General features: G+C 44.2%; 1 protein-coding gene across 2 annotated transcripts in view; it reads right to left on the bottom strand.

Moving 5' to 3' along the window:
* IDE (insulin degrading enzyme) overlaps positions 1–27,354 on the bottom strand; it is a 996,582-nt gene that overhangs the window by 336,078 nt on the left and 633,150 nt on the right. For both annotated transcript variants that reach the window (XM_086922493.1, XM_086922494.1), the window contains exon 17: positions 6,836–6,927. In XM_086922493.1, coding sequence (XP_086778619.1) covers positions 6,836–6,927 — 92 coding nt within the window. The remainder of the gene's footprint in view (positions 1–6,835; positions 6,928–27,354) is intronic.

Below are 27,354 nucleotides of genomic sequence, written 5' to 3'. Positions count from 1 at the left end.
GATTTAAAGTCTTAATCCTTGAGCCAATATAAATTAATTTTATACAGTATTCTTTAATTTGTATTGTACTTAAAATGTTTTATGAATTTTAAAGCACATCATTTTATTGACCTCTATCGAACATTGGATTAAAGGAAAATGCTACTTACCAGTATCCATCTGTTCTTGGCATGTAGAGCTGCAGATGTCTCCACTTTGCATTAGATCGCCACCTGGTGTTGGGCTCGGATGATTACATGGTGTTGTCGTCTTGGATGAAGTCTTTTGTAGTCACGAAACAGGTGACTCCTCCCTTGGACAATAGTGCGCATGGGCATCGGCTCCATCCTTAGATTGTTTTTCACCATGATGGGAAATGATGGAGTTAGCAGAAATAAAGAAGGGATGTCCATGTGTATATCTAATTAAGATGAAACTGGAACAGATACAGGTCCCGGGGAGGTGGGAGGGTGTGTAGAAATCTGCAGCTCTACATGCCAAGAACAGATGCATACTGGTAAGTAGCATTTTCTGTTCGAGGCATATGAGCTGCAGATTCTACACTTTGCATCGATTGTTAATGTATGTTTTGCTTTTTGATAGCATATTTGTATACATTTTACAATCCACTTTGCAATTCCAGCTTTAGAGATGGCGTTGCCTTTATGTGGTGGAGTGAAAGCTACAAACAGTTGCTTTGTTTTGCGAAAGGATTTGGTCCTTTCTATGTGATAGAGAAGAGCTCTTTTAACATCTAAGGTGTGTAGAGCTCTTTCTGCTACACAGTCTGGGTTTTGGAAAAACACCGGTAACTCTACAGATTAGTTTAAATGAAACGGAGTACTGACTTTGGAAGGAATTTAGGATTTGTTCGGAGAACCACTTTATTACGGTGTAATTGTAAAAATGGTTCTTGTATAGTTAAAGCTTGAATCTCATTAACTCTTCTAAGAGAGGTAATAGCTACTAAAAAGCGGTTTTCCATGTGAGGAATTGCAGTTCACATCTGTGTAGAGGTTCAAAAGATGGTCCCATGAGCCTTGTAAGAACAATGTTTAGGTTCCACACTGGAGAGGGTGGTAACCTGGGAGGAATGATTCTCTTTAATCCTTCCATAAATGCTTTAATAGCAGGCACTCTATATAAAGACAGATGTTGTCTATTTTGTAAATATGCTGCAATTGCTGCTAGATGTAGGCGTATAGATGAATATGCCAAGTTACATTTTTATAAATGTAGAAGGTAGCAAATGATATTTTGGATAGAAGCATCTAGGGGATCAATTTGGTTATTGTTGCAGTAAATGGCAAATCTTTTCCATTTAGCAGCATTGCAAGCTCTAGTAGTAGGTCTCTTGGCTTCTTTAATGATATTCATACAGACTGGTGGTAGGTTAAGATAACCAAACTCCAAGACCTCAGGAGCCAGATCGCAAGATTCAGTTGGCTTGGGTCTGGATGTCTGATGTCTCCATGGTTCTGCGTTAGCAGGGATGGTGTCAGACGTAGTTTTTGGTGTAGAACTAGGGATAGTTCTAGCAGTGTTGTATACCACGGTTGGCGTGCCCAAGTGGGAGCTACTAAAATCAGTTTGAGCGACTGTTGTAGTAGCTTGCGCACCATTAGTGGTATTAGTGGTAGTGGCGGAAAAGCGTACGCAAATCTGCCTTACCAGTTCATCCATATCGCTTTGCCATTGGACAGCGGGTGTGGAAAACTGGCGGCAAAGGTTGGGCATTTTGCATTTTCGTGTGTGGCGAACAGATCTATGTCAGGATGACCCCAATTGTGAAAGAATGGTAGAAGAAATTGCGGATGTAGTCCCCATTCGTGAATTAGTTGTGTCAGTCGACTTAACAGATCTGCTATCTGATTGTGAACTCCTGGAAGGTGTTCTGCTAACAGATATATGTTTTGTGGAATGGCCTATCTCCAAATGTTCTGTGCAAGCTGGGACAGCTGAAGAGAGTGTGTCCCCCCCCCCCCCCCCCCCCCATGTTTTTGTATATAGTACATGGCTGTCATGTTGTCCGTCCGGATTAAGACAGCTTTCTTTTGTACTTGGAAGGTTTTGAGCGCTAAGAATATTGCTAGCAGCTCTAGGTGGTTGATATGGAACAATCTTTGTTCTTTGTTGAATGGTCCATTGCCCTTGAGTCGTATGATGTAGGAGATGGGCTCCCCATCCTGTGAGAGATGCGTCTGCTGTAAGTACTATTTGTGGAACAGGTTCGAGGAACTGCCGTCCTTTTGTCAAGTTTTTGGTGTTCCACCACTGCAGAGAGCGATGTGTGCGGCTGTCCACCAACACCAGGTCTGTTAGTTGTCCTTGAGCCTGATTCCACTGTTGTGCTAGACATTCCTGTAACTGACGCATTTGCAGTCTTGCATATGGCACAATAAAGATGCAAGACGCCATCATGCCTATTAGTCTCATGAACACTCTGGCTGGGAGAGAGTGTTAATGTTGAAACTTTGTGACTAAAGCTTGAATTCTCTGTATCCTTGCTGGACTGGGATACGCTAGAGCTGTAGACGTGTTTATTGTAGCCCCTAAATATTGATGTACATGAAAGGGCTGTAGGTGCGACTTGGTGAAGTTGATTGTGAACCCTAAGTCGTGCAATGTTTGAATTGTCTGAGATGTGTGTTGGACACACTGATTGAATGACTTGGCTTTTATGAGCTAATCGTCTAGATATAGGAAGACATGTATCTGTTGTCTTCTGAGATGTGCTGCTACTACTACTAGGCACTTTGTGAACACTCTTGGTGCAGTTGTTACCCCGAATGGAAGGACTTTGAATTGATAATGCTGTCCTTCCAGTACAAACTTCAGATACTTCCTGTGAGAAGGATGTATAGGAATGTGGAAGTAGGCGTCCTTTAGATCTAGTGTTGTAAGGAAGTTGCCTTGTTGCAGCAATGGGAGCACTTGTTGTAAAGTGATCATATGAAAATGATCTGAGTGTATATAGTGATTGATGGGCCTGAGATCGAGAATTGGTCTTAGTGTCCCGTCCTTTTTGGGTATTAGAAAATACAGCGAGGAAACCCCTGTTCCTTGATGTTGTAAAGGTACTATTTCTATTGCGTAATTTTGAAGAAGTGATAGGACTTCTTGTTTGAGCAGTGTAAGATGTTCTGCAGACATTGGACGCTGCCTGGGTGGTATGTGTGGAGGGGTAGCTGTAAGTTCGAAGCAGTAGCCATACTGGATAATTTGTCTTACCCACCTGTCTGTTGTGATGGAATTCCAGACAGGTAGGAACTGTGTTAGTCTGCCCCCTACAGGAATGGAGTGCTGTTGGGGGAGCAGAGGGAAGTCACTTTTTTGTGGTGGAAGAGGTTTGATTATTGTTGTTACGTCGACCTCTTCCTTCATTGTTGTTGCCTCTATAGCCTCCTCTAAAATATCCTTTACTGGATGATGTCTGTGTATTGGATTTGAAGGAAGCAGTATTGTCTGCTACAGTCTGTTTGGAGCCTCATCTATAGAAGGAGAGACGAAAAGGAGCCCCTAGCTTGTGTGGATTGCAAAGCTCCCATTGATTTGGCTGTATAGGTGTCTTTCTTATTTTCTCAAGTGCTGTGCCTACCTCTGGTCCAAACAATTCATGTTGGTTGAATGGCTGATGTAAGACAAAAGTTAGCATTTCCTGCTTAAATCCTGAAATCCGTAGCCACGCATGACATCTAAGTAGGACACTAGTGTTTACAGCTCTAGATGCAGTGTCTGCTACATCAAGTGCGCACTTGATTGAGGCATTTGAAATTAATTTGCCTTCTTGTATAGGGTCGTTTGCCTGCGCCTTATATTGGTTAGGTAGATGTTGTAGTATTGTCTCTAACTGATCATAGAGATCCCTGTCATATCTTGCAAGGAGGGCTTGTGTGTTAGCTATACGCCATGTATTGGTAGCTTGTGCAGCTATCCTTTTGCCTGAAGCATCTTATCACATTAGATTCTTTGTCAGGGGGTGGTGCTTCACCTGATGTCTTTGAGTTTGTGCTTTTTCTAGCATTTGACACGACTTGGGAATCTAAGGGTAGCTGTCCTTTAATGTAGGCAGGATCCCCAGGAGCAGGCCCATACTTTTTCTCAATTCTAGGGTTTAGAATCTTAGCACGTACAGGATCTTTAAATACTTCTGGAGCATGTTTGATGACCCCTTTAATCATAGGCAGAATTTGAACAGACTTTTGTGATTGTTCAAATGTATCTAATAAAAAGACTTCCTCTGCCTCATCTGAATGCACGGTGAACCCATTATAGATGGCAGCCCTCTTCAGTAAGTGCCCAAAACCAAAATTGTCTTCTGGGGGAGTAGGTTTTGATGGATATGAATGTGGGTCAAGAATATCTGGCACATCTTGTGGGTTTGGGTACTCTCAATCTGGATCATCAATAGGGTAGGGAAAAGGCTCATCTGGGTCAGCCCCTCCCCCTTTGCTATACTCATCATCATTTGGAGGTGCATGTGGTGAAGAATGAGGAGGAGAGTTCTCAGGAGAATTTGGAGGTGAAATGTTAAGGGGAACAGGAGATGAAGGAGAAGGAAGTATAGTAGAAGAAGGGTGCCAAGGAGATGTGGCAGAGTCCTTCTTCTTGACAGGCACTGCAGGTGTAGGTGCTGTGTCCGATTTCCTTTTCCTGTGTGGTGTAGTGGACACATGACCTGTCTGTGGGTCAATGTAGATCTTCTTTTGTAGAGGATCAGGTTGGAAAAGTTCTTCTCCTTGTGGAACCTTTGCCGGCACCGATTTTTTCGGTTCCGGGCGTGGTTGCCGCTTGTCTTTAGCCTTAGGAGTTGTTACTGTGTCCTTTGGCGTAGGTTTTGGCACCGAAGGTATTGTTTTCGGAGTCGCAGGCTGTTTCGAGGGCTTGAGCGCATCAGAATCAGGCCCTGTAGGTTTCGGTACTGAAGATATTGGCTTCGGAGTAGAAGCTGGTCTCGTCGGCCTCGAGGCGTCAGACGCTGGCTTCATAGATTTGTCTTTAGAAGTCGACGGTTTCGGAGCAGGGACTTCTTTCGGTGCTGAGGGAGCTGGTGGGATCGGCACGTGCGGCTTGCTCGGTAAGGAGCTACCGGAAGGCTTGAGTATTTTCTTTGGAGTCAGGCTCAATGGCAGGTCTTTCGAAGTGTTTTTTCGGTCGCGACTGGGCCCGGGAGGTGGAGTGTTGACCTTTGCATTCGATTTGGGTGCTGGGTATGCGGCAGGGGCAGTAGTACTCACGCGCTGACCCGATGGTATGGAGTCATCGGAGTCGTCTGCCTCGGATACGATTTGGAGATCGTCTGAATCTTCTTCAGGGACGAGCAGAACCTCTTTGTCGAAGATATCCACTGGTTCCGGAGCCGATATCTGCATGTCGTGTCGCCGGGCCCTCCGATCTTGAATGGTCTTCTTGGATCGAAAGGATGCACAGGCTGTACAGCTGGATTCGCCGTGTTCTGGCGATAGGCACAGGTTACAGACCTTGTGATGGTCACTGAGTGGAAACTTTGCTCCAAACTTGGGGCATCTTTTGAATGGCGTCCTTTCCATGAGGTGTAGGCCAACGGCCCGCATCGACGACCGGAATCGAGGTGATGGAGTCAAGTCGACGTTTATCGATATCGAGAGTAGTTTGGTGCAGTTTTAATACATTTTTACGCATCAAAGTACTTGAAAAGTAGATTTTGAACCGGAGCGGGAAAGTGTCATCTGAACCCAGTGGCGGAAAAAAAGGATGGAGCCAATGCACATGCGCACTATCGTCCAAGGGAGGAGTCACCCATCTCGTGACTAAAAAAGCCTTCTTCCATGACAAGAACAACATGCAATCATCCGAGCCCAACACCAGGTGGCGATCTAATGCAAAGTGTAGAATCTGCAGCTCATAGGCCTCGAACATATAAATTGTACTGTCCTAGTCTAACAATTGAATTCTGTTTTATGTTACTACTGTAAATCAAATATGATAAAGTGTTTCATTCAGAGCACTGGCATGTGATCATATACAGCTATTAATATTACATCCAGGGAGGCACTTAAGTCTAGCTGGAGGTGTGATACCACTTTTCCGGATCAAGTCTGGCAACTGAGGGAGATTTGTTAAATGAATAATCCACCGGTAGAAGCATCAATCAGTATACAACTGTACAAAATAATATTTTGCACTTTATGAGCCATGGCTTTACTGATGTTTATTAAGAGAGTATACAAAGCAAACAAATATGATAGTTGCCTTTACCATTTGGAGTGTGTCTACATGCGATAAGATGGCTTTCCTTTGACTTCATTCTCTATCTAACAACCAAAGCTTCAATCCCATCCCTTTCTTTCTGAACCAGCTTTATTGCTGCGGACAACCTTCTGAGATTCAGATACAAAAATAGTGTGCAAACAGAGCAGTGGAAGTGAGCATGTTTCACAATCATTCACATGACATAATTTTACATTACATGTTAAAGCACATCAACGCTTGCATTACAATTTTGAAGAAGATACGTTTACAGCCCATAAGCCTTACCTCTTTCATACACTTGGGTATGCGCACAGACAATGTACATTAAGCTGTTCATTAACAAAGCCTGGCAGGTATGGTTTTTATGAGGCTGACACACCTATTACCAGCACTGAACTGTCATCACAGACACTAGTAGAGCAGGGCATAAGTGCGGAGGAAAATTGGTATTAAAGGTCGTAATGACTATTGTACAAGCTTGGACATTGTGTTTAGATTTAAAACGCAATGGAAAATACAAGAAACATTTACACAAATAAGTCTTAAGGTGTGTAGCACCATTGACTCTTTTCTTCACCATATTCAACTAGAACTTCAACATCAAATATTAAATGAAGGAACCAACCTGCTTTGTAATATTGCCATGTAGAAGTGCTTCGATGTGTAATCGTGATAACAGTTGAGGTATAAAGGCCTTTAGTCGGGGAAGAGTGACATCTGAAATGAATATATGAACCAGTAAGTAAAAATGCCACTTAACCATCAATATTAACAAACAGTAGGGGGTAATTTGCACTTTTTCTTTTAAAAAATACGTAATAAGCTTTAAACAAAAGCAGAGGAGGTTTGCAAAAATAAATTGTTGATAACTGCATTACATCCCTTTACACGTAGGTGGGCACTGCTAAATATCAACATTAAATATGACCAAGATTCAAAGAGGCAAAGTTCTTAAACATGAGCAGTCTTCACGTTATAAGGAACATTAGCATGGTAAAATAAGTCCATTATAATTCATAAAGACTGCAGTGGTAGTCCTCACCGGTTCCAAGGAAAAGTTTACTGCACTACAGACAGAAACATACTCTACTACAGTTGCTTGTGTGTCCGCAACTTTGTCCCTTTGTAAAGGTTGCAAAAAAGCAACCTGGTTTCCTTTAAAACATTTTGTTTCTCCTTACCAAGCTAATTTCCATGCAAATATTTAGGTTACAACAACCTTTCTGGGTTTTACTTGGCCCATACAATAAACATATATATCTTAAATGTTACATAGTACACGGGGTCCAATAATCCCTGTATTAAAGCCTAACTCTAATTCACTTACTAAAGGCAACTTCTGACGTATCTAGTCAACTGTAATAAAGAAACAATATAGCCGAATGTAATTACATCTGGGTGGAGGACTTTAACATCTGTAAGTGCAGCCTCTCAGAGATGAGTGCCTGTGGTTTTACTGATATCGCAGGGAATAATCAACATAATTTCCCCCACAACAGCTCTGGGGAACAGTTAAATGAGCTCCTGTGCAAATACAAATTAGAAAAACTAGTAACTAACTGTGAAGGAGGCGATTCACCAAACCCCACTTTTCAAGGCAGAGAAAGCTCATTGTGTATTGACCATATCATAATGTCAAAAATTGTCTGAAGTATCTAGGGTCACTTTACATTGAATTTACAAGCTACAGTGACCATGCTTAACACTGTCCTTAAGTGTTGAAACGAGCCGAATTGAGGATAAATGCTGCCACCTAATATGGCTGTAGCCGGGAACAATGATATCAGTAATAAATGGACAGGGATAAATGGAAATATTTTGTTGGAAAAAGAGGTTAAAGACAGACAAAGCCTCTTTGTCTGCACCGATATTGATTCTTCTCCCAACATGGTTGTGGCTGCGTATGGTAAAATTACAATAGCTATAACCTTTAATTTATGGAGGGATAGTACGGTTAAAAATAGGCAGGCCAAGGGATGGTTTGAACATGAATGTACTCTGGCTAATCAAGATTTAAAAAAATAAAACTTTACACATGAACCCCAGAGATAGGTCAGAAATAAAGCGACTAAGACTAATATATAAGTAAGCATTAAAACGGAGGAAGGAAGATGTACAAGAGCAGGCCTGGTCCAATTTGAACCAGGCTGAGGATACAAGGGACTCCATATTAATCTGGAAATTAGTAAATTCACCTCTATGGAAAGAAGAACAAGACTCTACAGTCGAAACATTTATCTCCCCTTGTGACTGGCTAACACACTTTTATGGAATTTTTAATACACCAAGTAATATAGGAGAGTCAGGCCTTAAAGACCCAATCTCTTTACAGCAGATTAGTATAGAGGAGGTTATATCAGCAATCAATAAAATCAAATGTGGTAAGGCCCCGGGACCTGATGGAGTCCCAACATATTCTTACAAAGCTCACACGACGTTATGGACACCAATACTAACCTAGGTCTGTAATGCAGCCGCCAAAGGCTGCATCGCAAACACATGGATGATTAGTATAATCGTCCCAATTTAAAAAAAAGGACATGCGGGGATGTGAGATGCTACCATCCCATTTCCCTTCTGGACTCCTCCGTTAAGATAAAGCGGCGAATAGTACTTAAGAGACTGGAGGTTGACAATAACATCTTGACCGATTCTCAATATGGTTTGAGGGAGGAGATGGGGACGGTAGAACAATGCATTAATCTAAATCTAATTATTGGCAAGTACACATTGGCCAAGGAAGTACATATCCATCTCTGCTTTGCTGACCTAAATTGCACTTTCGATTGTGTAAATCACGCTAAACTATGGAAAACGACTGAAATGGGCACCCCGGAAGATATTGGATCACTCTTGTCACAATTATACGCAACACTGACTGCAAGGTTAAGGTATGGGAGGGAAGGTGAGTGCACCCCAAGTTTTAAGGTATCTAGGGGAATTAGACAAGGCTGTGTCCTTGCACCCTCTCTCTTCTCATTGTATATTAATGGGATAGATAAAACCCTCCAAGAGCTGAACACCAATGCCCTGAAAGTAGGCCCCCGCCCAACCCCTTTGCTCCTGTACATAGACGATGAGGTCTCAATATCCAGAACTGCTAATGGCTTACAACAGCTAATTGATGCATTCATCTCATACATGGAGCAAAGAGACTTAAAATTACATTTGACCAAGACGTTTGGGATGGTCTGTGGACGGGGGAGCAGCAAGAAAAAGAATCATCTTGTGAGGGAATATAAATTGGCTGAAGTCCAAAGATTTTCCTATCTAGGTGTATTGTTTTCAGATAACAGTAATTGGGGCCTGCAAGTAGCCCAGACAAGACTTAAATTAATTCGAACTGTGGAGGCTATTTTTAGGTTTTCTAACAAGATAGGTAGAAGATCCATACACCGATATGCTCAAACCATACAGCAGTACATGCATACCAGTAGCAACATATGGAGCTATATTGTGGGGCAATGTCAACACACTCACATTACAAACCCTGCGAAAATGCTTTTTTGCCACTTGCTGGCAGTACCAAGGTCTACTTCTGTGTATATTTTACATAAGGACCTGGACGCACCATATATCACCGATTTATTACAAGTAGAGCTTTATGTTCTTGGTATAACATCTGGTGCAAGGAGGGAACAAAGTTTACCAGGGATATAATTGAGGATTGCCTAGCCTTGGATCACTATAAGAAAATCCCATGGTTAGCATATATGGATAAGCGACTCAAAAATGTTGACGAAGATCTATCAGTGATAAAACCTGAAAGTATATTGCAGTATGGCATAAAAGAAGTTTAAACAATCTATTTGGAGAAACAGTGCCAAGACAGAGATAGTAGAGAAGGGGAAAAAACAAGTGTGTCAAGACAGATGACTAGTCCAACCGTCTCAGGGCTACCTGAATACCTGGTCAAAGTCAGAAATGTGCAAGATAGATTCTATTTGACTAGGTAGCGGCTTGGCACAATTCACGAACTGGTGGTATTTCCAAGACATGAAAAATGGAAGAAAATAATCAACAGGTGTCCATGCGATGGGAAAACTACCCAGTCTATGATGCTCTTTATGCTCTTTTTGCCTGAGTCCGGAGCTCCTCTGCACCCTGGGATAAGAAGAGAGTCATAGCGTGGTTCCAGCGCGCTTAACGAAGTATGAACTAGCGCAATAGGAACCGAAACGTCCAGAGAACTGAAATGCCTAGCTGACAGCAATCGTGAGAGCAACAAAGGCACTGAAAAGCGAAAGTTCGGAGGTGGATGTCCAGATGTAATGGAGACACCCAAAATGGCGCCGGCGAACTGAAGGACCCGCACAAGAGATAAAACGGGATATCGGTGAAAAAGGAAGAGGTCTCCAGACGACAAGGTCAGTGCAAAACCTCCCCCACCCCGCGAGCTACCCCAACACCGGCACCGACAGACCGAGGACACCCGTAGAGCCCCCCCCCCCCCCGCCCCGGCAAAAGCGCTGCAGAAAAAGAAACTGAGGGTGCAATAGGGGGCAGCCATCTTGAGAGGGGCGCGGTGCCGAGCTGATAAAAGCTGATTGCGGGCTTAGACGCCAGGTGGGCAGAGCGAGAAGGCGGGCGGGCCCCAGAAGCAACAACTCCAAAAGAAAAATACAGGAATTAAGTGGGCCTAAGTGCTAACAAGACGCCGACTGTAATCTAGATCTCAAAATGGCGCCCAGTAGATGAGTATCCTACAATTACCACAACATAGCGTGAACGGAAAAGCAAGGAAAGGCGTCCTTGTGGATCTCCGTAACAAGTGAGATCAGGACAACAACCACGATCGCGTGGGCCCCCGGACAACTTGGAAAACAAAACGTCCCCTTCAAACCTACGAACAAAAGCAGAGCAAAATCGAAAACGAAGGGAGACACAGGGGGCTGCCATCTAGAGTCACACCGAGGCAGGCACAGTTTTACTGTGTAGCAAAAAAAGACCTGACAAGCACTCGAGGGTCAAATAGGACCAAACAAAGGGAGCAACAGGAGCACACACAGCAACACGAGCAGCGAGTATCCGAAAATAAAGCAAGAGGGGAAACCACCCGCGGCCTCGAGGAATGAACCAAACGAAGGGGGAGCACCACATTGGGATACACAAAAGGGTGACACCAAACAAACCGGAACTGTGGCCAGCACACAGAGAGCAGGCATTTGGGGAGACCAGCGGGGGTAAATGCGGCAAAACCACGACGCCTCAATATCCCCAGACAACCCAACCGCGTCCCCCCCTTTTGGAGCCTGAGACCTGCACCAGGAGCACACACAGCAACACGAGCAGCAAGTATCCGAAAATAAAGCAAGAGGGGAAACCACCCGCGGCCTCGAGGAATGAACCAAACGAAGGGGGAGCACCACATTGGGATACACAAAAGGGTGACACCAAACAAACCGGAACTGTGGCCAGCACACAGAGAGCAGGCATTTGGGGAGACCAGCGGGGGTAAATGCGGCAAAACCACGACGCCTCAATATCCCCAGACAACCGAACCGCGCACCCCCCCTTCGGAGCCTGAGACCTGCACCATCAGTGTTGCAATAATCCCCTGCAGACCAGTCACAAGAGAAGGGAAGGACACGAGAGGAACAGCACTGTGTATACACCAGCAGGAGCAGCACAGGGGCACAACATAAGAGTGTGTGCTGGGAAAAAACGAGACCCGCAGCACCCCAACACACGAAAAAACCAACGCCTCAAGAGAGGCTGAGCTAACACAGAGGCCCAAAAGGTGGGTCTTGAGGCCAAAAGACAAAACGAATCATAACAAACACAGCGGCGGTGGGCCACAACACAGACATCCTCAAGAACCTGCACATCAACAGATACCCAAGAACAGGAGTAGAAGGTTTGAGCTGCTCTAAACAAAGCGTGGGATAGAAGTCATGGTCAGCAATAAAAGCAAAATCTGGCAACAATCAAAGAAAACCAAGCCAGAAGGCCTGACAGAGTCCCCGATCAAACACAAACCGGAAATCAACAGCACACTAGATAGTATATTGAAGAAACTGGCTGAAGTCCACGACCTAGCCAAAACGACAAAGCAAACCACGGACGCAATCCAACTTGAGCTGGCTACAGTTAGAGCGGACATCCATGCAGCAAACAACAGGATCACAGTGGTAGAGTAGCCGGTGAGTGACATTGAAGACGGGGAAACGCGCACAAACAAGGCGATCGTCGCTCTAACGAAGACAACAACAGCCCTGCAAAAGCAGACAGCGGAGTTTGAGGACCACAGCAGAAAAGGGAACATAAGGAATCTGGGTGTGCCAGAGGGAGAGGAAGAAAAAGTGGGCTCATGCGGGTCTCTAGTACAGGAACTTATACCCAAGCTCACGAACATCAAATTTGATTATCCCTTCGAGCTAGACAAGGCAAACAGAGTGTCGGCCTTCAAACTCAAAAACAGATCGGGCCCCAGACCCATAATCTGCAAACCACTACGATCACAACACACTGAAGCCATTTTTGGAATAGCAAGAAAAAATCCAAACCTTCAATGGAAATGCCACAAAATAATCCAAACGCAAGACTACTCGAAAACGACAGAAGACATAAGGAAGGGATTTTTGGCCCGGAGAGACAAATTAAGGAAAGAACGCATCATGTTCTCCTTCATGGGCCTCACCAAATTTAGAATAAGCAATAGAGGGAGAACACACATCTTGGAGGACCCGACCGAGCTATCAAGATACCTTCTTGGCCCAACACAGCAACAGATGGAAATGACAACGCCGTCAGGCAAGAGGAGCGCATCACCTGATCTAGCTGCAGATTAGGGGACAGCTGTAAGGGAAGAAAAGAGCAACGCTTTGACCACTCAGGAATACTATGTAAACAGAAAAGCGGAATCAGGGAACATTGATGGCCAACCTATATACCTCAAGAAAACAACGGCTACCTCAATGAACACACGTAAAGTGAATAGGCCACGATCGGGAACGCCAGAACTGCAGCTCAACAAAGAACAGGGCATTAACCCAGCGAACAAAGAGCAGAAATTCAACCAAGAGCGGCAAAAAGACTTTTATATATCCCATATATATCCTTTATATAGATAACAAACTGGGTGGGGGGAAAGAGGCCACCTAGCAGTAGATATGTATGAGTGTACAGATAGAAACGTAACCTAAGATGTCAGTAGAACCACCTTAGCGGACTAACACATCCCGGGGAGGGGGCGGGTGGGAGGGATCTTGCTGTTGCACGACTACAGTACAATGGCTCAGCTCAGGGAGGGAGGGAGGGGAGGGTGATAGGGAGGAGGGAGTTTGTCTTGTCTGTATGACTGTTTTGTTTTGTCCTTGTAAGTGCCCAAATATCACCCGCTGGTAGGTTATTTGTGTAATACTGTTACTTCAACCAACCCGAAACACACTACTTTACCCAAGGTTTCCAAATTCCGCTGCCACCAGCCCATGGCTGCGCCCCAAGTAGAGAAATCAGACGGGGGGGGGTCTGGGCGAGAAATAAGACAAGGCCCATAAAATGTAAACCGTGACACATAAGAACAACACAGCCCTCCTAACAGACCTGAAGATAGTCTCCTTCAACGTAAAGGGCCTAAACCACCCAATCAAGAGAAAGAAGATACTGGACTACCTAGCAAAGACCAAAAGGGATGTTATACTCCTACAATACCAAACTCTCCTTGGAAAATGCGGCCAAGCTCAGGGCAAGATGGATAGGTCAGGTAGCCTGTTCACCATTCAATAGTTAAGAAACGAGGAGTCATCACGCTAGTAAATAGAAAATCAAAGATAGTCATTGAAAACCAGCAACATGACGAGAAGGGAGACTGCTAATAATGCGCCTGAGGAGAGGCGACAAATCTATACTAGTAGCCAACATATACGCCCCTAATACGGACAACACAATATACTGGGAGGGAATCGCGAAGAAACTGGAGGCAAACCTCCCAAATGACATGACTGAACTAGCAGGAGACTTCAACATGGCATTAGACTACACAATAGACCAGGGGTCTCCAAACAGGTCCTGGAGTGCCAGATCCATGCCAGATTTTTTGGATATCCCCATTGAGATACATGTAGTAGTTTTAAAAATCTGGCATGGATCCGGCCCTCCAGGACCGGTTTGGAGACCCCTGCCCTAGACAGACAATCTACGTCCCACACCATGCCCCCTCCCTCACACAACACTCTAATGAACATATGCAATAGATTCAACCTGAAAGACCCATGGAGACTGCAACATTCCGATACCAGAGACTACACCTTCTACTCTAACCTACACAATTCCTACAGCAGAATAGACTATATCCTCATCTCAGGCTCGCACACACACCTCAAAGAGCACACTGAAATAGCAGCAAGAACAGTTTCAGACCACTCATGCATCACCCTACATCTAGCAGGTTGCCATAACGAATCCCCCTCGCGTATTTGGCGGTTCAACACGTAGTCCTGGCCAGACAAGAAGACAAAACTAGAATGAACAAGCCATCAAGGACTACATCACAGACAATGACACAACGGATATAGACCCTAAAACCCTGTGGGATGCGCTCAAAGCGACAGTTAAAGGGACACTAATATGCATTAAAGCCAGTCTGGATAGGGAAGCTAAGGCACTACTAGACCAATTAGAAGGGGACATCAAGCGACTAGAAACAACACACATTGGGGACACGATGAACGCTAACGTCCTAAACGAACTTACAGGAAACAAATACAAATTCAACAAAATTCTGAGCAAAGAGCAGGTCTGTGGATAAAAAAATACAAACAAATTAACCTCTGCAAGGCAAACAATGCAGGAAAAATCCTAGCGTCATACCTCAAGCATAAACAGAGACAACACACCGTCTCATCCTTCACAGACTCAGACAACAAAACGCACACCCACCACAAAGACATACTACGCACGTTCAGGGATTTCTACCAAAACCTTTACAAAAGAGACGAAAACCTAGACCAGGAGGGTTGCAAGCCATACCTGGATAGGCTTAACCTTCCCAGGATTTCAAACGAGGAAGCCCTGTCGCTAAGACAGGAAATATAAATTTACGAAATCGAAAGGGCAGTCAAATCGCTTAAAGACAATAAAGCTCCAGGACCAGATGGCTACACAGCCTCCTTCTACAAAACCTTCCAAACTCACCTTACGCCAATCATGAAAAAAGTCTTTAACCACTGCGAGAGGGAGGAGGATGCAACGGACTCCTTGAAGGAGGCTAAAATAATAGTCATACACAAGGAAGGCAAAGACGCACAACAGCCCCAAAACTACAGACCAATATCACTTATCAACACAGACTGCAAGATTTATGCCAAAATTCTAGTCACGAGATTAAACAACGTGCTTCCGCAATTGATTAATAACACACAAGTAGGTTTTCGGAAAACACGTATGTCCCATGATAATACAAGACTCCTCTGCCACGTCCTCGAACAATCCCCCAATTCTGCTAAACCGGCGGTAGCAATCACGCTAGACGCAGAGAAAGCCTTTGATGGAGTATCCTGGCACTTCCTAGAACAGAGCATGCGAGCGTACAATCTAGGAGAGAGCTTCATGCGGAAAGTGATGGAACTGTATAAAACTCCCAAAGCACAGATAGCTAAAAATGGGTCAATTTCACAACAATTCAATCTCCAACGAAGGACAAGACAAGGTTGCCCCCTATCCCCAGCACTGTTCTTACTAGCACTCAAGCACTTGATTAGGGATATCCTAGCCAATAGGAGTATACAGGGAGTCACCATCAACAAGACCACAGCCAAAATTGCAGCCTATGCGGACGACATACTCATAATAACAGAAGACCCAGTTACCTCGATCACAGCCCTTATGGTCACCATAGGGAGGTATTCTACCCACTCCGGGTACAAACTAAATAGAGACAAATCAGAATGCATGCCTCTCAACAAACACACAACCAAGGAGGTAATAGGCGACGCAGGACTAACCTGGCACCCAGTTTCGTCAAATACCTAGGGATCCAATTCAGGAGGAAACTGAGGACCACTCTCGAGCAAAACGAGAAATTAACACTAGGAAAGATTAAGGGGCTCCTGGAGTCCTGGTCGCCCAAATTCATTACTTGGTGGGGAAGAGTAGACTCCATAAAGATAATGATCACTCCAGTGATCAACTACCTGGCGGGAATGCTCCCCCTCACACTTACAGATGTTTTACACCGCAAGGTAGAACAAATGATAAACAAGTTCCTCTGGCAGGACTAGAAACCTAGAATAAGTCTGCAAAAACTAAAACTAGAGAAGAGACTAGGTAGGCTAAACGTGGCGGACTTCAGAACTTTCCAGACGGCCTTTACAGCAAGACAGGGGATGTACTGGAGCCTTCCAAACCAGAAATACACCCCAACCTGGCTCACTATTGAGAAGGCCATTCTAAATAACGCAGACCCAATGACTCTCCTCATGGCCAACAAACAGGTGCAAAAGAATAGCCAAATACTTAAAAACACAAGATGCGCGCTACTTAAGTTAGACCGAAAACTCGAACACAGAATCAAAAACTCGTACTGGGAATCCCTATGGTCAAACTACAGGTTTAAATATAGGGGGAAACCCCTGGATATAGAATCATGGACAAAACTAGGGTTCTCATACCCAGCCCATCTGGAAGACTAGGGAAACCCACGTTTAACAACATAAAAACACATCATAATCTACCGGACATAGACTCTACAACTTCCTCAAAATCAAAACGGCCCTAGCAAAATCAAAAATAGCAAAGCACAAACCCTCGATTTTTCAATATATGGAGAATCTAAACAAAGCAGGCCACCAAGTGTCCCACTTATACAAACTCCTCTGACCTAACTCCTCCAACCTTAAAACGAAGACAACAAGCTACTGGGAAGCATAGCTAGACACCACACTCACCGAGCAAGAATTATACACCCTCTGGGCATCCCCGTCGAAAAACATGATCTCCCCAGGGATAGCGCAAACAAAATTCTGGCTACTGCATAAGACATACTGGACGCCAGCGCGCCTCGCATCGCTAGGGCTGAGGGAAAACGATAATTGCTGGAACTGCGACACAGAGAGGAGTGACCTAGCGCACCTTAACTTTCAATGTGTGAAGGTTAGAAAATTCTGGAAAAAAGTCTTCACATTCATAAATGAGGCCTTGGCTGTAGGCTAAAAGAAGAGTTTGCCACACTTACCACTGCAACGGCGGACATAAATACACAAAAAGACAGAAACCTCCTAGACTTCCTTCTAACGGCAGCGGCCAAAACAGCGCTTGCCAAATGGAAAGACACAGCCAAGGCCACATTCAAGGGGTGGATGAACTGGGTGACATACCTTAGGGGATCCGACAACACAGCACTAAGAAACTCACCATGGAAAAACCCCAACAGGGAGATGTGGGCAACCTTGGACAACTTTCTAGATCCATAAGAACCACCATGATCCCCGAATAACGGACGGTACTCACCAATAGGCTGACTAGGGCAAGTCGGGGTATGTGAAATGACGGTGAGACTAGACAAACAGCATTCTTAACCGCACACACAAGCCGGCCAACCCAAGAACAAGCGGCAGGGCCTATATGTTTTGTGTTATATGTGGCACTGATGGACCCTAGAATAACCACCAAGACTTACATGTTATATGTTAAATGTTGCAAGGCAGAGGGGCAGGGAAACTTAGTCACTTGTACCATAAACAGACTAACCTCAGAGACTGGGCTCCTTGCGATAACATACACATTAATGTCTATACTGTAATGTCATATGTTTGTTACTGTGAAAATACCAACAAAAAAATATTTTAAAAAATCAACAAAAAATCAAGGTATTAGACGGACATTTGTGATGCCACATTTTGTAACCAAGAAACTTTCTTTTACAAGGATGCCATGAATTTTATATGTACGCTTAAAAATGAAGTGTGCCAAGCTTTTGTAGGCTATATTACTCACGCTGTAAAAAGAAGGAAATCCCATGAACATCTGGATAAATCTGTTTATGAAGAAGAATGAAAGTTAGTTTTAGGATGATAAGCCTTTTTAATTGTGACATAGTAAGAGGATTTTTAACTATGGATTTTTATTAATTATTTTATTGAATGAGCTTTTTCACTATAATGCATGGAACTATGTTTAATATTTTATCTCATGATTTTTTTAATGTACTTTTATGGCTCTACAAAAAGATTATGTGAATAATGTTATTTTGAATTGAATATAGCCAATCAGCTGCAGTAAAAAAAATCCTATTGCGTTCAGACGCTACAATGCTTGCTGCCAGAGGCAGCAGTAAGGTTGGATCGCAGGTCATGTAGCACAACTGTTGCCAAAGTTTTAACAAGGAAAATAGGAACTGGATTTTCTTTCTTCTGATATTTCAGTTTAAAGTGAAGTGTTCAGCAGAAATACAATATTTATGGCAACATTTTCATTTATTTTACACTGTAGGTCATTACAGAAAAGAGAAGTTCTTCAGATTTCAATACTTTTTTTAATTTGACTTCAATGAAATTGATCCTAATATATTTTGGCTAAAACTATAATCTGCTTTTTGGTGTGTTAAATTTCAAAGTACAGGTCCTGCTTTTATTCTTCGTATCTGCAATGAATATGAAAGAGCAATACACCCGGATTTAAAATGTATGTTAGAGGAGTGGATACTGTGATGATAAAATATCCCCTGCTTTACATTAAAAAGTTATTTAAAGTCATCTTGGATATATAGGACTTCATAAAGGAACTCCACTTACGGCCTAGTTACTCTATATGGTCATGGAACTACTCTGTGATTTGCAATATCCTTATAATGTACAATAGTGGGCACTTTAGCCCATATATATTCAGATTTTTTTTTATTGGAACACAAAGCCTTTTGTAGCACTTGTTAATTTTTTTAACAGGCCTTTATGAAAAAATCTATAGAGCGAAGGCTGAGAGTAGGGCACTAAATGGGACACAGCTCTGGGGCCACACATGTCTAACTAAGCTTAGTTCAGTGGAAAATATCTTTCTTAGAGCACAGGTGGATCTCCCTAAGAGTACACCTTTGCTACCCCTACGATGAGATTTGGGAATTCTACTCATAGCTACCAAAACTCTGCTAAGGCCATTTTTGTACTAGCTAAGATTTGACACAACTCCAGCACTTGATAGCTACAGCAAGGCTTTCTTAGCTATTGTGAAATTAGACAAATTCCACAAGATTAAGTGGATAAAGTATGTAACAAAGAAACACCACACTTCATTTATAGAATGAGTTATAAAGTGAGTGTTAGAAGACAATAGGTTTTCCTAAAGGTGTATAGGAATACAGTAGGTTTTGTTGAAATAACCCTCACCCACCAAAAGGTCCCTTGGTGGCATGCTTCAGCATCGGGTTCTTCCCGCCCGCTGTGGGACGGGGCGTGCTGCAACCAGTGGAGACGTTGGAGCACTTGTTAGTGAGGTGATTCTATGTGTTGGTGTGAGAGTGAAAGGGTCAGAAACAATACAGTGAGTTAAAAAATACCTGGCTGCGTCGAAACTAAACTTTACTACTCCCTGGAGCTGGTATTAGTACAAATGGGAGAGGAGGAATGTATGCTATAATGGGCTGTTACCTCCCTGGTCTACATGTTTCAAAGCCTTCACCTTGGCTTTTCCTCAGAACTAAAGCGGTTGATCCCTAAAACCACTCTACAAGTAACCTATGTGGTCTGTCGGATCAATGTCAGAGGAAGCTGAGTCCACAACTAACCGTACCTCTTCACTACCTCTATTGTTTGTGGTTATGATAAAGTATATAAGACATACACTTAGCGAGCTAGGTCTGGGGGAGTCCTGGCCCAATGAAGCTCAATCAACCCATCTCACGAGGGTTGTCCTTAATGAAACCTTCATGGGGCAAAATTGGGAACAGGAAATAGGAAACATTAATTATTGCTCCCTTTCCAGTATTTTAACAGACATCAAGCATCAGGGGGAATTTGAACCCTTTCTTAATTACCTGACTGACCCAGCTGCCAGAAAGTTATTTCTAAAGTTGTGATACAGCACTCTACAAGCAATACTATTAGCAGCACCATCATCATCCCGGTATGCCAGTTGGCATTAGAGACCATTTCACATTTTATCTTCCTTTACCTTGGTTATGCCTGGCCTAGGCATTCCTGGCTCATCCTGCTATGTAGACAGCTTGGTGGCGGACATTTTCTCCAGGTGCTCAGACTTTAATGCATGGGGACAAAGGAAGTGGTAGTTTGTGCTGTTGCTAAATTTCTTCAATGAGCTAGGTCATAAGAGCTCAGTCCATGGCCACCTCTGGCATGATGTCTGGAAATAGTGGGGCCTAAGTTTGTTTTCTTGTTTTTTTAGTCAAGCTGTAAATAAAACTCTCTGGGTTATTGAGATGTGATTATGCTGGATGTATTAGATACAATTATTTTATGTGTCCTGTTTTTTTTTTTTTACCACATTGTCTTATTGTATATTGTTTTATATCTTTTAAACTAGTAGATTTTATATGTATTTCATGGGTTTGTGTATTTTTATATATTTTATTGTATTTTATGTATTGTCTTTTGTGCTTTTATGGTCGAAAAAAACAAAGAAAGCTGACGATGGTGAAACATTAATACAAAGAAAACATTTATTTACCAGCAGGGCCACTGGAATGATGCTATTCTGCTGCTTTGGCATTGTAAATGAAAATATGGATTTAGGGCCTAATTACGAGTTTGGCGGTCCTGGAGCGGCCCGCCACGCCAGTGCTTAGCTAAAGGACTGCCAAACACGGCCACCAGATTAGAAGTAATCTCATGGTCTGGCAGGTGGTCCTTTGGTGTTCCTACAGCGGTGCCCATTAAAAAGGCACAGCTAAAGCCTGTAAAGTCCATGTCGTCCAGAAAAGGGAGTTAAAGAACACAGGGGGGCACAACATGTGCCCCTCTGCAGAGGCCAACATATTAGACGCTCTCACCGCTGCGCCACCACCACGGGATCCATGATCCCAAGCAGTTGCAGCAGGCCTGTGGCGGTTTGCTGAACTCGTAATCAGGCCCTTAGACATATCCCTTTTCAGCACAATTCGCAGATTTTAACAAAAAAAGTTTCTAGCTCAAATGGATCAAAAATTTATAAAAATGCTGCCATGTATCACCTCATATTAAAGCATTGATGAGGTCATCTCTGCCCTAAATACTTCCACTGCCCTTGACGGTTTCACAAGGCTTACAAAGACCTATTGATCCCTCGCCTCTTGGAGGTATATGCCGAAGCACTGGAGCGACAGGTTCTACCACCTACTCTCCGTGAGACTGTTATAATACTACTCCCCAAACCCGGAAAAGACCCGCTATTGTGTGGCTCCTATTGACCCCTGTCGCTCCCAAACCTCGATTACAAAATCCTTGCCAATGATCTTGCATGCCATCTCTCCCTCCTAATGGAATCTATAATCTCCCCGGCACAGTCTGGTTTTATTCCTCATCGCTCCACGGCCTTCAACCTCCGCACATTATTCAATACCCTACATAGAATAAATCCAGACATCCCCGCAGCAGCAATCCTCCTAGACACAGAAAAAGCTTTTGACTCCCTTGAATGGCCCTTTTTTCTGTCCTTAATGCAGCGTATGGGGATGCCACATGGATTCATTGCAAATACAGCTCTGTTATACAGTCAACACACTGATAGGCTCGGTCTAAATGGTACCTTATCAGCGCCCTTTCCCCATCACGTGGCACGAGGCAGGGCTGCCCGTTGTCGCCATTGTTATTTATATTAGCAATGGATCCCTTGATAAGACATTTCCAGGAGAAACACCTACACAGGGGTTTACAGTTCACCACAGGCCGACTACTAGTTTCACTATACGCAGATGACAATACTATTTTTTCGTGACCCTCATGAAAGCCTGGATTCTCTTATCCGAGAAATACTCAGTTTTGGTACTTTTTCTGGACTGGGAATAAATTGGCATAAATCAGTGATTTTTCCCCTCACGGCTAGCACAGTCTGATGGGGCTCAGAGTTCCCGTTGGAATGATGCTCAGACTCGGTGAAATACTTGGGGGCACATATACATCTCGAGACGGATCAGATTATTCGTCGTAATTATGGGGGTGCAATTTCCAAACTAGAAGCGCAAATAGAACAATGGCTTAGGCTCCCGCTCTCCATGGCAGGGCGGGTGGCCCTCATCAAGATGATTGAACTTCCGAAATTTCTATATCTATTTCAGAACATGCCAATCCCACTCACGAACATGTTTTTTACTACTCTTTGCTCACACTTAATTAAATTGGTATGGGGCAACAGGAGTGCCAGAGTACGCTGGCAAATCATGACGCTCCCCTGCAATAGAAGAGGGTATGGAGTCCCTGATTTGCAACTGTATTATTTGGCAGCGCAATGCAGCTTCGCACAGGCATGGTACCATCCAGATGCCAGGATCCCCTTCCCGCGTCCGGAATCAGATTTTGTTTTGCCAGACACTTTAGATACCGTACTGCCCCTGGGAATCCCCAAAGACATTCCGACGTTTTTTTATTTATTTTTTATTTATTTATGTTTCTTGTAAAGCGCAGGAATTCAATCTCCGGAGAGATATCTCCGCGCTGTGTTGTTCCGAAGATAAGTAAGGACAGAAAGTTTGTATGACATAACTAGGGTTGCTGGGTGGGAAACAGGTAAGTTTTCAGATGTTTTCTGAAAGTAACAAGATTGGAATTTTTTCTTAAGAAGGGGGGTAGTGAATTCCATAGAGGGGGACCTCTAAATGCCAGGGCTCGGCCTCCCTGTCTTTCTCTTCTGATCCTAGGTATCTGCAGCAGGGCTTGATTTTCAGATCTTAAAGATCTACCTGGCTGATAGGGTTGGAAGATTTCAATTAGGTATCTAGGGCCAGTACCGTACAAGCATTTGTGGATAGTACAACAAATCTTGAATTGCACTCTCTGGCGTATTGGGAGACAGTGTAGCTTGCTCAGTAAAGGATGTGAGGGGAATCTCGCAGGGACATTAAGGATCAATCTGGCAGCAGTGTTTTGAACAACCTGCAATCTCTTCAGCTGTTCTGCATTAGCGGATATAAGCAATCCGTTGCAGTAGTCAAGCCTACTCATAACTAAAGTTTGTACTAGTGTTTTCCGGTGATGGTCAGCTAAGTATGGGAACACCCTTCTGAGTAGGCCAATGACTCTCATGCAGGTTCCCGTAACCTGTGTGGCATGATCTTTTAGTACCAGAGATTGATCTAACTTGACGCCCAGATTTTTCACACTTTCCTTAGGACAGGGAGCTGTACCCAATTCTGGAGGCCACCACTCAGGTGTCCAAAGGAGTGGCGCATTGCTAAAAATCATGACCTCCGTCTTGCCCACATTGCACTGTAGGCAATTGGAGGTCATCTATCCAGCTATGGCTCTCATTCCAGCAGCAAAGGAATTCCTTACTGCTGAGGTCATGTTTTGGAATGGGAACAACAGCTGGGTGTCGTCTGCGTAGGATATTGGTATGAACCCAAATTTCCTTGCGACCTTCGCCAGGGGGGCCACATACACATTAAATATTGTGGGGCTTAGACATGAGCCCTGTGGAACCCCCTTAGTGAGCTCCCTGGAGGTGGAATAGTGAGAGCCCAGGAGAACATTTTGGGATCGGTTGGAGATGAAACTTTTCAACCAAGATAGAGCAGTTCCTTGCACTCCTACTCCCTCCAGACGACTGATCAAGATGTCATGAGACACCGTGTCGAAGGCAGCGGACTAATCTAATAGCACCATAATCATAGAGCCTCCTTTGTCCTGTGCCCTTCGGATGGTATTGGTCAGGGAAAGGAGAGCTGATTCTGTGCTATGATTTGGTCTGAACCCAGATTGGGAAGGGTCCAGACCGTCCGCTGCCTCGATGAATTTAGAGAGATGAGTGTTGACGTGTCTCTCAGTCATCTTGCTGATGTGAGGTAGGAGGGATATGGGACGCAGATTATTGAGGTCTGACCATGGTAGCGTGGTATTTTTGCGAATGGGGTTCACAACCGCCATTTTCCAATCGTGGGGAATTCTACCTTCCTTGAGGGAAATATTGATCAATGCTCTGAGGCTTGGGGCCAGAATGCTGCCCAATGGCACAGCCACCGAGGCTGGTAATAAATCAGTCGGTGATCCGGATTTAATTGAATTAAGGAGCACTTCTACTTCAGTATGACTAATTTCTGGATTTGAGGTCAAAGTGAGTCTACATGTTCCATTTCAACTATCAGCTGGGCATGGGCTAGGCTGGGGCGTATTACGAATTCACAGTCTATGTACTCCTCTGCCCTTCCACTCCCTAACGCCAAATAGTTACCTATCACAGGCGAAAAGCTGGCGCAGAAGACTTCTACTAAATTTAGCATCGCTAAGATGGATGATTTGTATCCAGCGGGCCACATTTTTGATCCAGAGGATGAGTCCTTATTCCCAAACATTACATTCATGGATAGGTTCGTCTTGAAGAGACTACGCTCAGCACTGCGGGCTAAGCTCCCAGATTATCCGCTAGAACCTGCATCTTTCCCCCACTCACAATGGTGATAGGTAGTAGCAAGGGGTTCATCTTATATCCCAGCTCTACAAGGCATGTGCTGACATCATCCCAGTTAGCGATGACAAAGTATGCAGCGCTTGGGATGCAGATTTGGGTAACCCAATAACTGATGAGCAATGGATAGCTTGCTGTGCGGTGACAAAAACTGTATCCCTCAACAGTCGTCATAAATTGATTCATTTTAAGTTCCTACGCAGGATTTACATCACCTCAGCTAGAGCTCACAGGATAGATCCCACTAGATCACACTGTTGCTAGAGGTGCAATTCCCCACAAGCAGACTTTGCGCACCTTGCCTGGACATGCCCGAGCATACACACCTTTTGGGTGGAAGTTCACAAGACAATAAGCAATATGATAAATGTGCCAATGGATTCCCCACCAGAGATTGCCCTTTTAGGATACGCCGTCCAGTTTCCCCATAAAGTTCGCAGATTTGCAACCATCTGTTTGCTGTTGGCTAAAAGAGAAATCGCCATACACTGGGGCGTATCTTGTTCTATGAAAAGTGAATTATATGCCAATACAATCCCTCTTTCCTCAAGACCTAAATATATCTGGGGCCCCTTCAGATCCTTCCTATCTACACAGCAACAAGATCCCCCTACTCAAAAGGAACAGGGTATAGTCCCAACAGGAGTGGGCTAGAATGGTTCAGGTTATGCATCAATAACAAAGCATATACGATATCTGATTTATAGAGCTAAGATCTCATTCTCTTTTGATGTATGTCATTGGGGAATCGTCATTTATGTATTGATGGTCACGAGATGTGGCGGAACACACAAGATGGGTCATGAAAGAACTATCTGTATTGTAGATCACATTTCAACTCACCAACTATGCTTAGGAGAAAGTTGTATCAGTTATAACTTGTAATCGTACTTGTGATGACATTTGACTGCACTCAGTGCATTGCTTTGTCTTTAATAAAATGCTAAATAAAGTTTTAAAAAAATGTATCACCTCATATTGGAGGGCTCTTTAGACCACTTGGTGACCATGCAACTGTTTTGAAGTTTGGGTGTGCCTACCTGGGACTTGCTGGCAGCTGCCGATTAGACATCCATGGGGTAGAGAGATGAGGTGAGGTGAGGTTCCGACTGATGGAACAAATACGTTCTGCTACCTAGAAGAGATATCTTTGATGGGAATCCTGTTTCTGGACTGTGAGGCCAGAGGCAGGAGTGGCTTTGGTGAGTTTTGGGCCTCGACACTGACAGACTAGGTGTGCCATGGCTGGGGAGCGGAGGCCTGGTTGCTGTGCATTTCGGTCTGAATCATCAGTGAGGGGGTCACCTATATAGGCAACACCCAGGCACGGGGCGTCCATTCCTTTTCACTTTTTCCATGCCAGAAGCGCAGATCCATGAAGTGAACTGACAATTGTCTGTGAAAACTAGGTACCTTTAAACGGGAACAATCATAGCCCTATAAATGAGTCCGCAGAGCAAGGAGGCAAGGGTGGGTCTGTAAGGAATCTGCAGCTAGATATCGTCTCTACCAGATAATGCATTGTCGAAGGTAAGTAACTTGTTCATCTGATAGAGACTTCTAGTTGCAGATTCCTTACCTTTGACTAGATACCCAAGCCATACTTCCTGGTGGCGGGCTGCGGACAGATTTACTAGACTAAAGAGTCCTGCATGACCGAACAGGCGAAACGCCCGTCCCTCTGGACCAGACTGTCCACCGAGTAGTGTTTCGCAAATGTGCAGTGAAGCCCAAATTGCATCCTAGCAGATGTCCAGGACTGGCACTCCACCAGCCAACGCTGTGGTCACAGCCTTCCCCCTGGTGGAATGGGCTCATAAGCCCTCAGAAGGCAGCTTCTCAGCCAGGGAGTAGCAGATTTTAACGCAGATAATGACCCAGTGTGAAATGGTATGTTTCTGTACTGTCGATGTGTGAAAACCGGATTGAGCACCCACTGTGACATGATAAAGTGCGTAGGACTAAACATATGTACAAGCCCTTTCAAGAACTTGTTTACTATAGGGGGACTTGGAAAAAAGAGGGTTGGTCCGGCAGTCACAAGGAAATGGACATAGCAGAAAGATAACCTTTGAGAGTACCCAAAGCAAAGCTCTGCTGGGCAGGGGTAAGAACAGAAAGAAGAATATTAGATAGAGAAGCAGAAAGAGGGTCAATAGACCTTACGGTACAATATTTTACACATTTTTGCCAACGACAGGCGTATACCATCTTAGTGGAGGGCTGCCTGGCCGCCAAGATAACATTACATATTTTGTGACCAAGGTTGAAAGCTATCAACTGTTGCTGTTCAATTTCCACGCAAGGAGGCAGAGAGTTGACAGGGTCATGCAGAGGATGCTCCCCTGCTGAGGCGACAGAAGATCCTCCAGAAGGAGCAGCCTGATGGGAGGGTTGATGCTAATTCGAAGCAGCTCTGGATACCGTACTCTCCTTGCCGCATCAGGAGCCACAAGAATGACTTGGGCCTTGATAGGTGAGAATTCTGGGCAGAAGTGATACAGGCAGAAAGGGGCACAGGGGGCCTGAACTCCACTCGTAACAAAAAGCATCACTGAGGGAAAGTCGCCATGGAAACTCCAGCGTGCAATACTGCTGACA

Source organism: Lissotriton vulgaris, chromosome 5, assembly GCF_964263255.1.
Source record: "Lissotriton vulgaris chromosome 5, aLisVul1.2, whole genome shotgun sequence".
Classification (NCBI taxonomy): domain Eukaryota; kingdom Metazoa; phylum Chordata; class Amphibia; order Caudata; family Salamandridae; genus Lissotriton; species Lissotriton vulgaris.
Note: the sequence above shows the minus strand (reverse complement) of the source record. Positions and strands in the feature narration are given on the sequence as shown.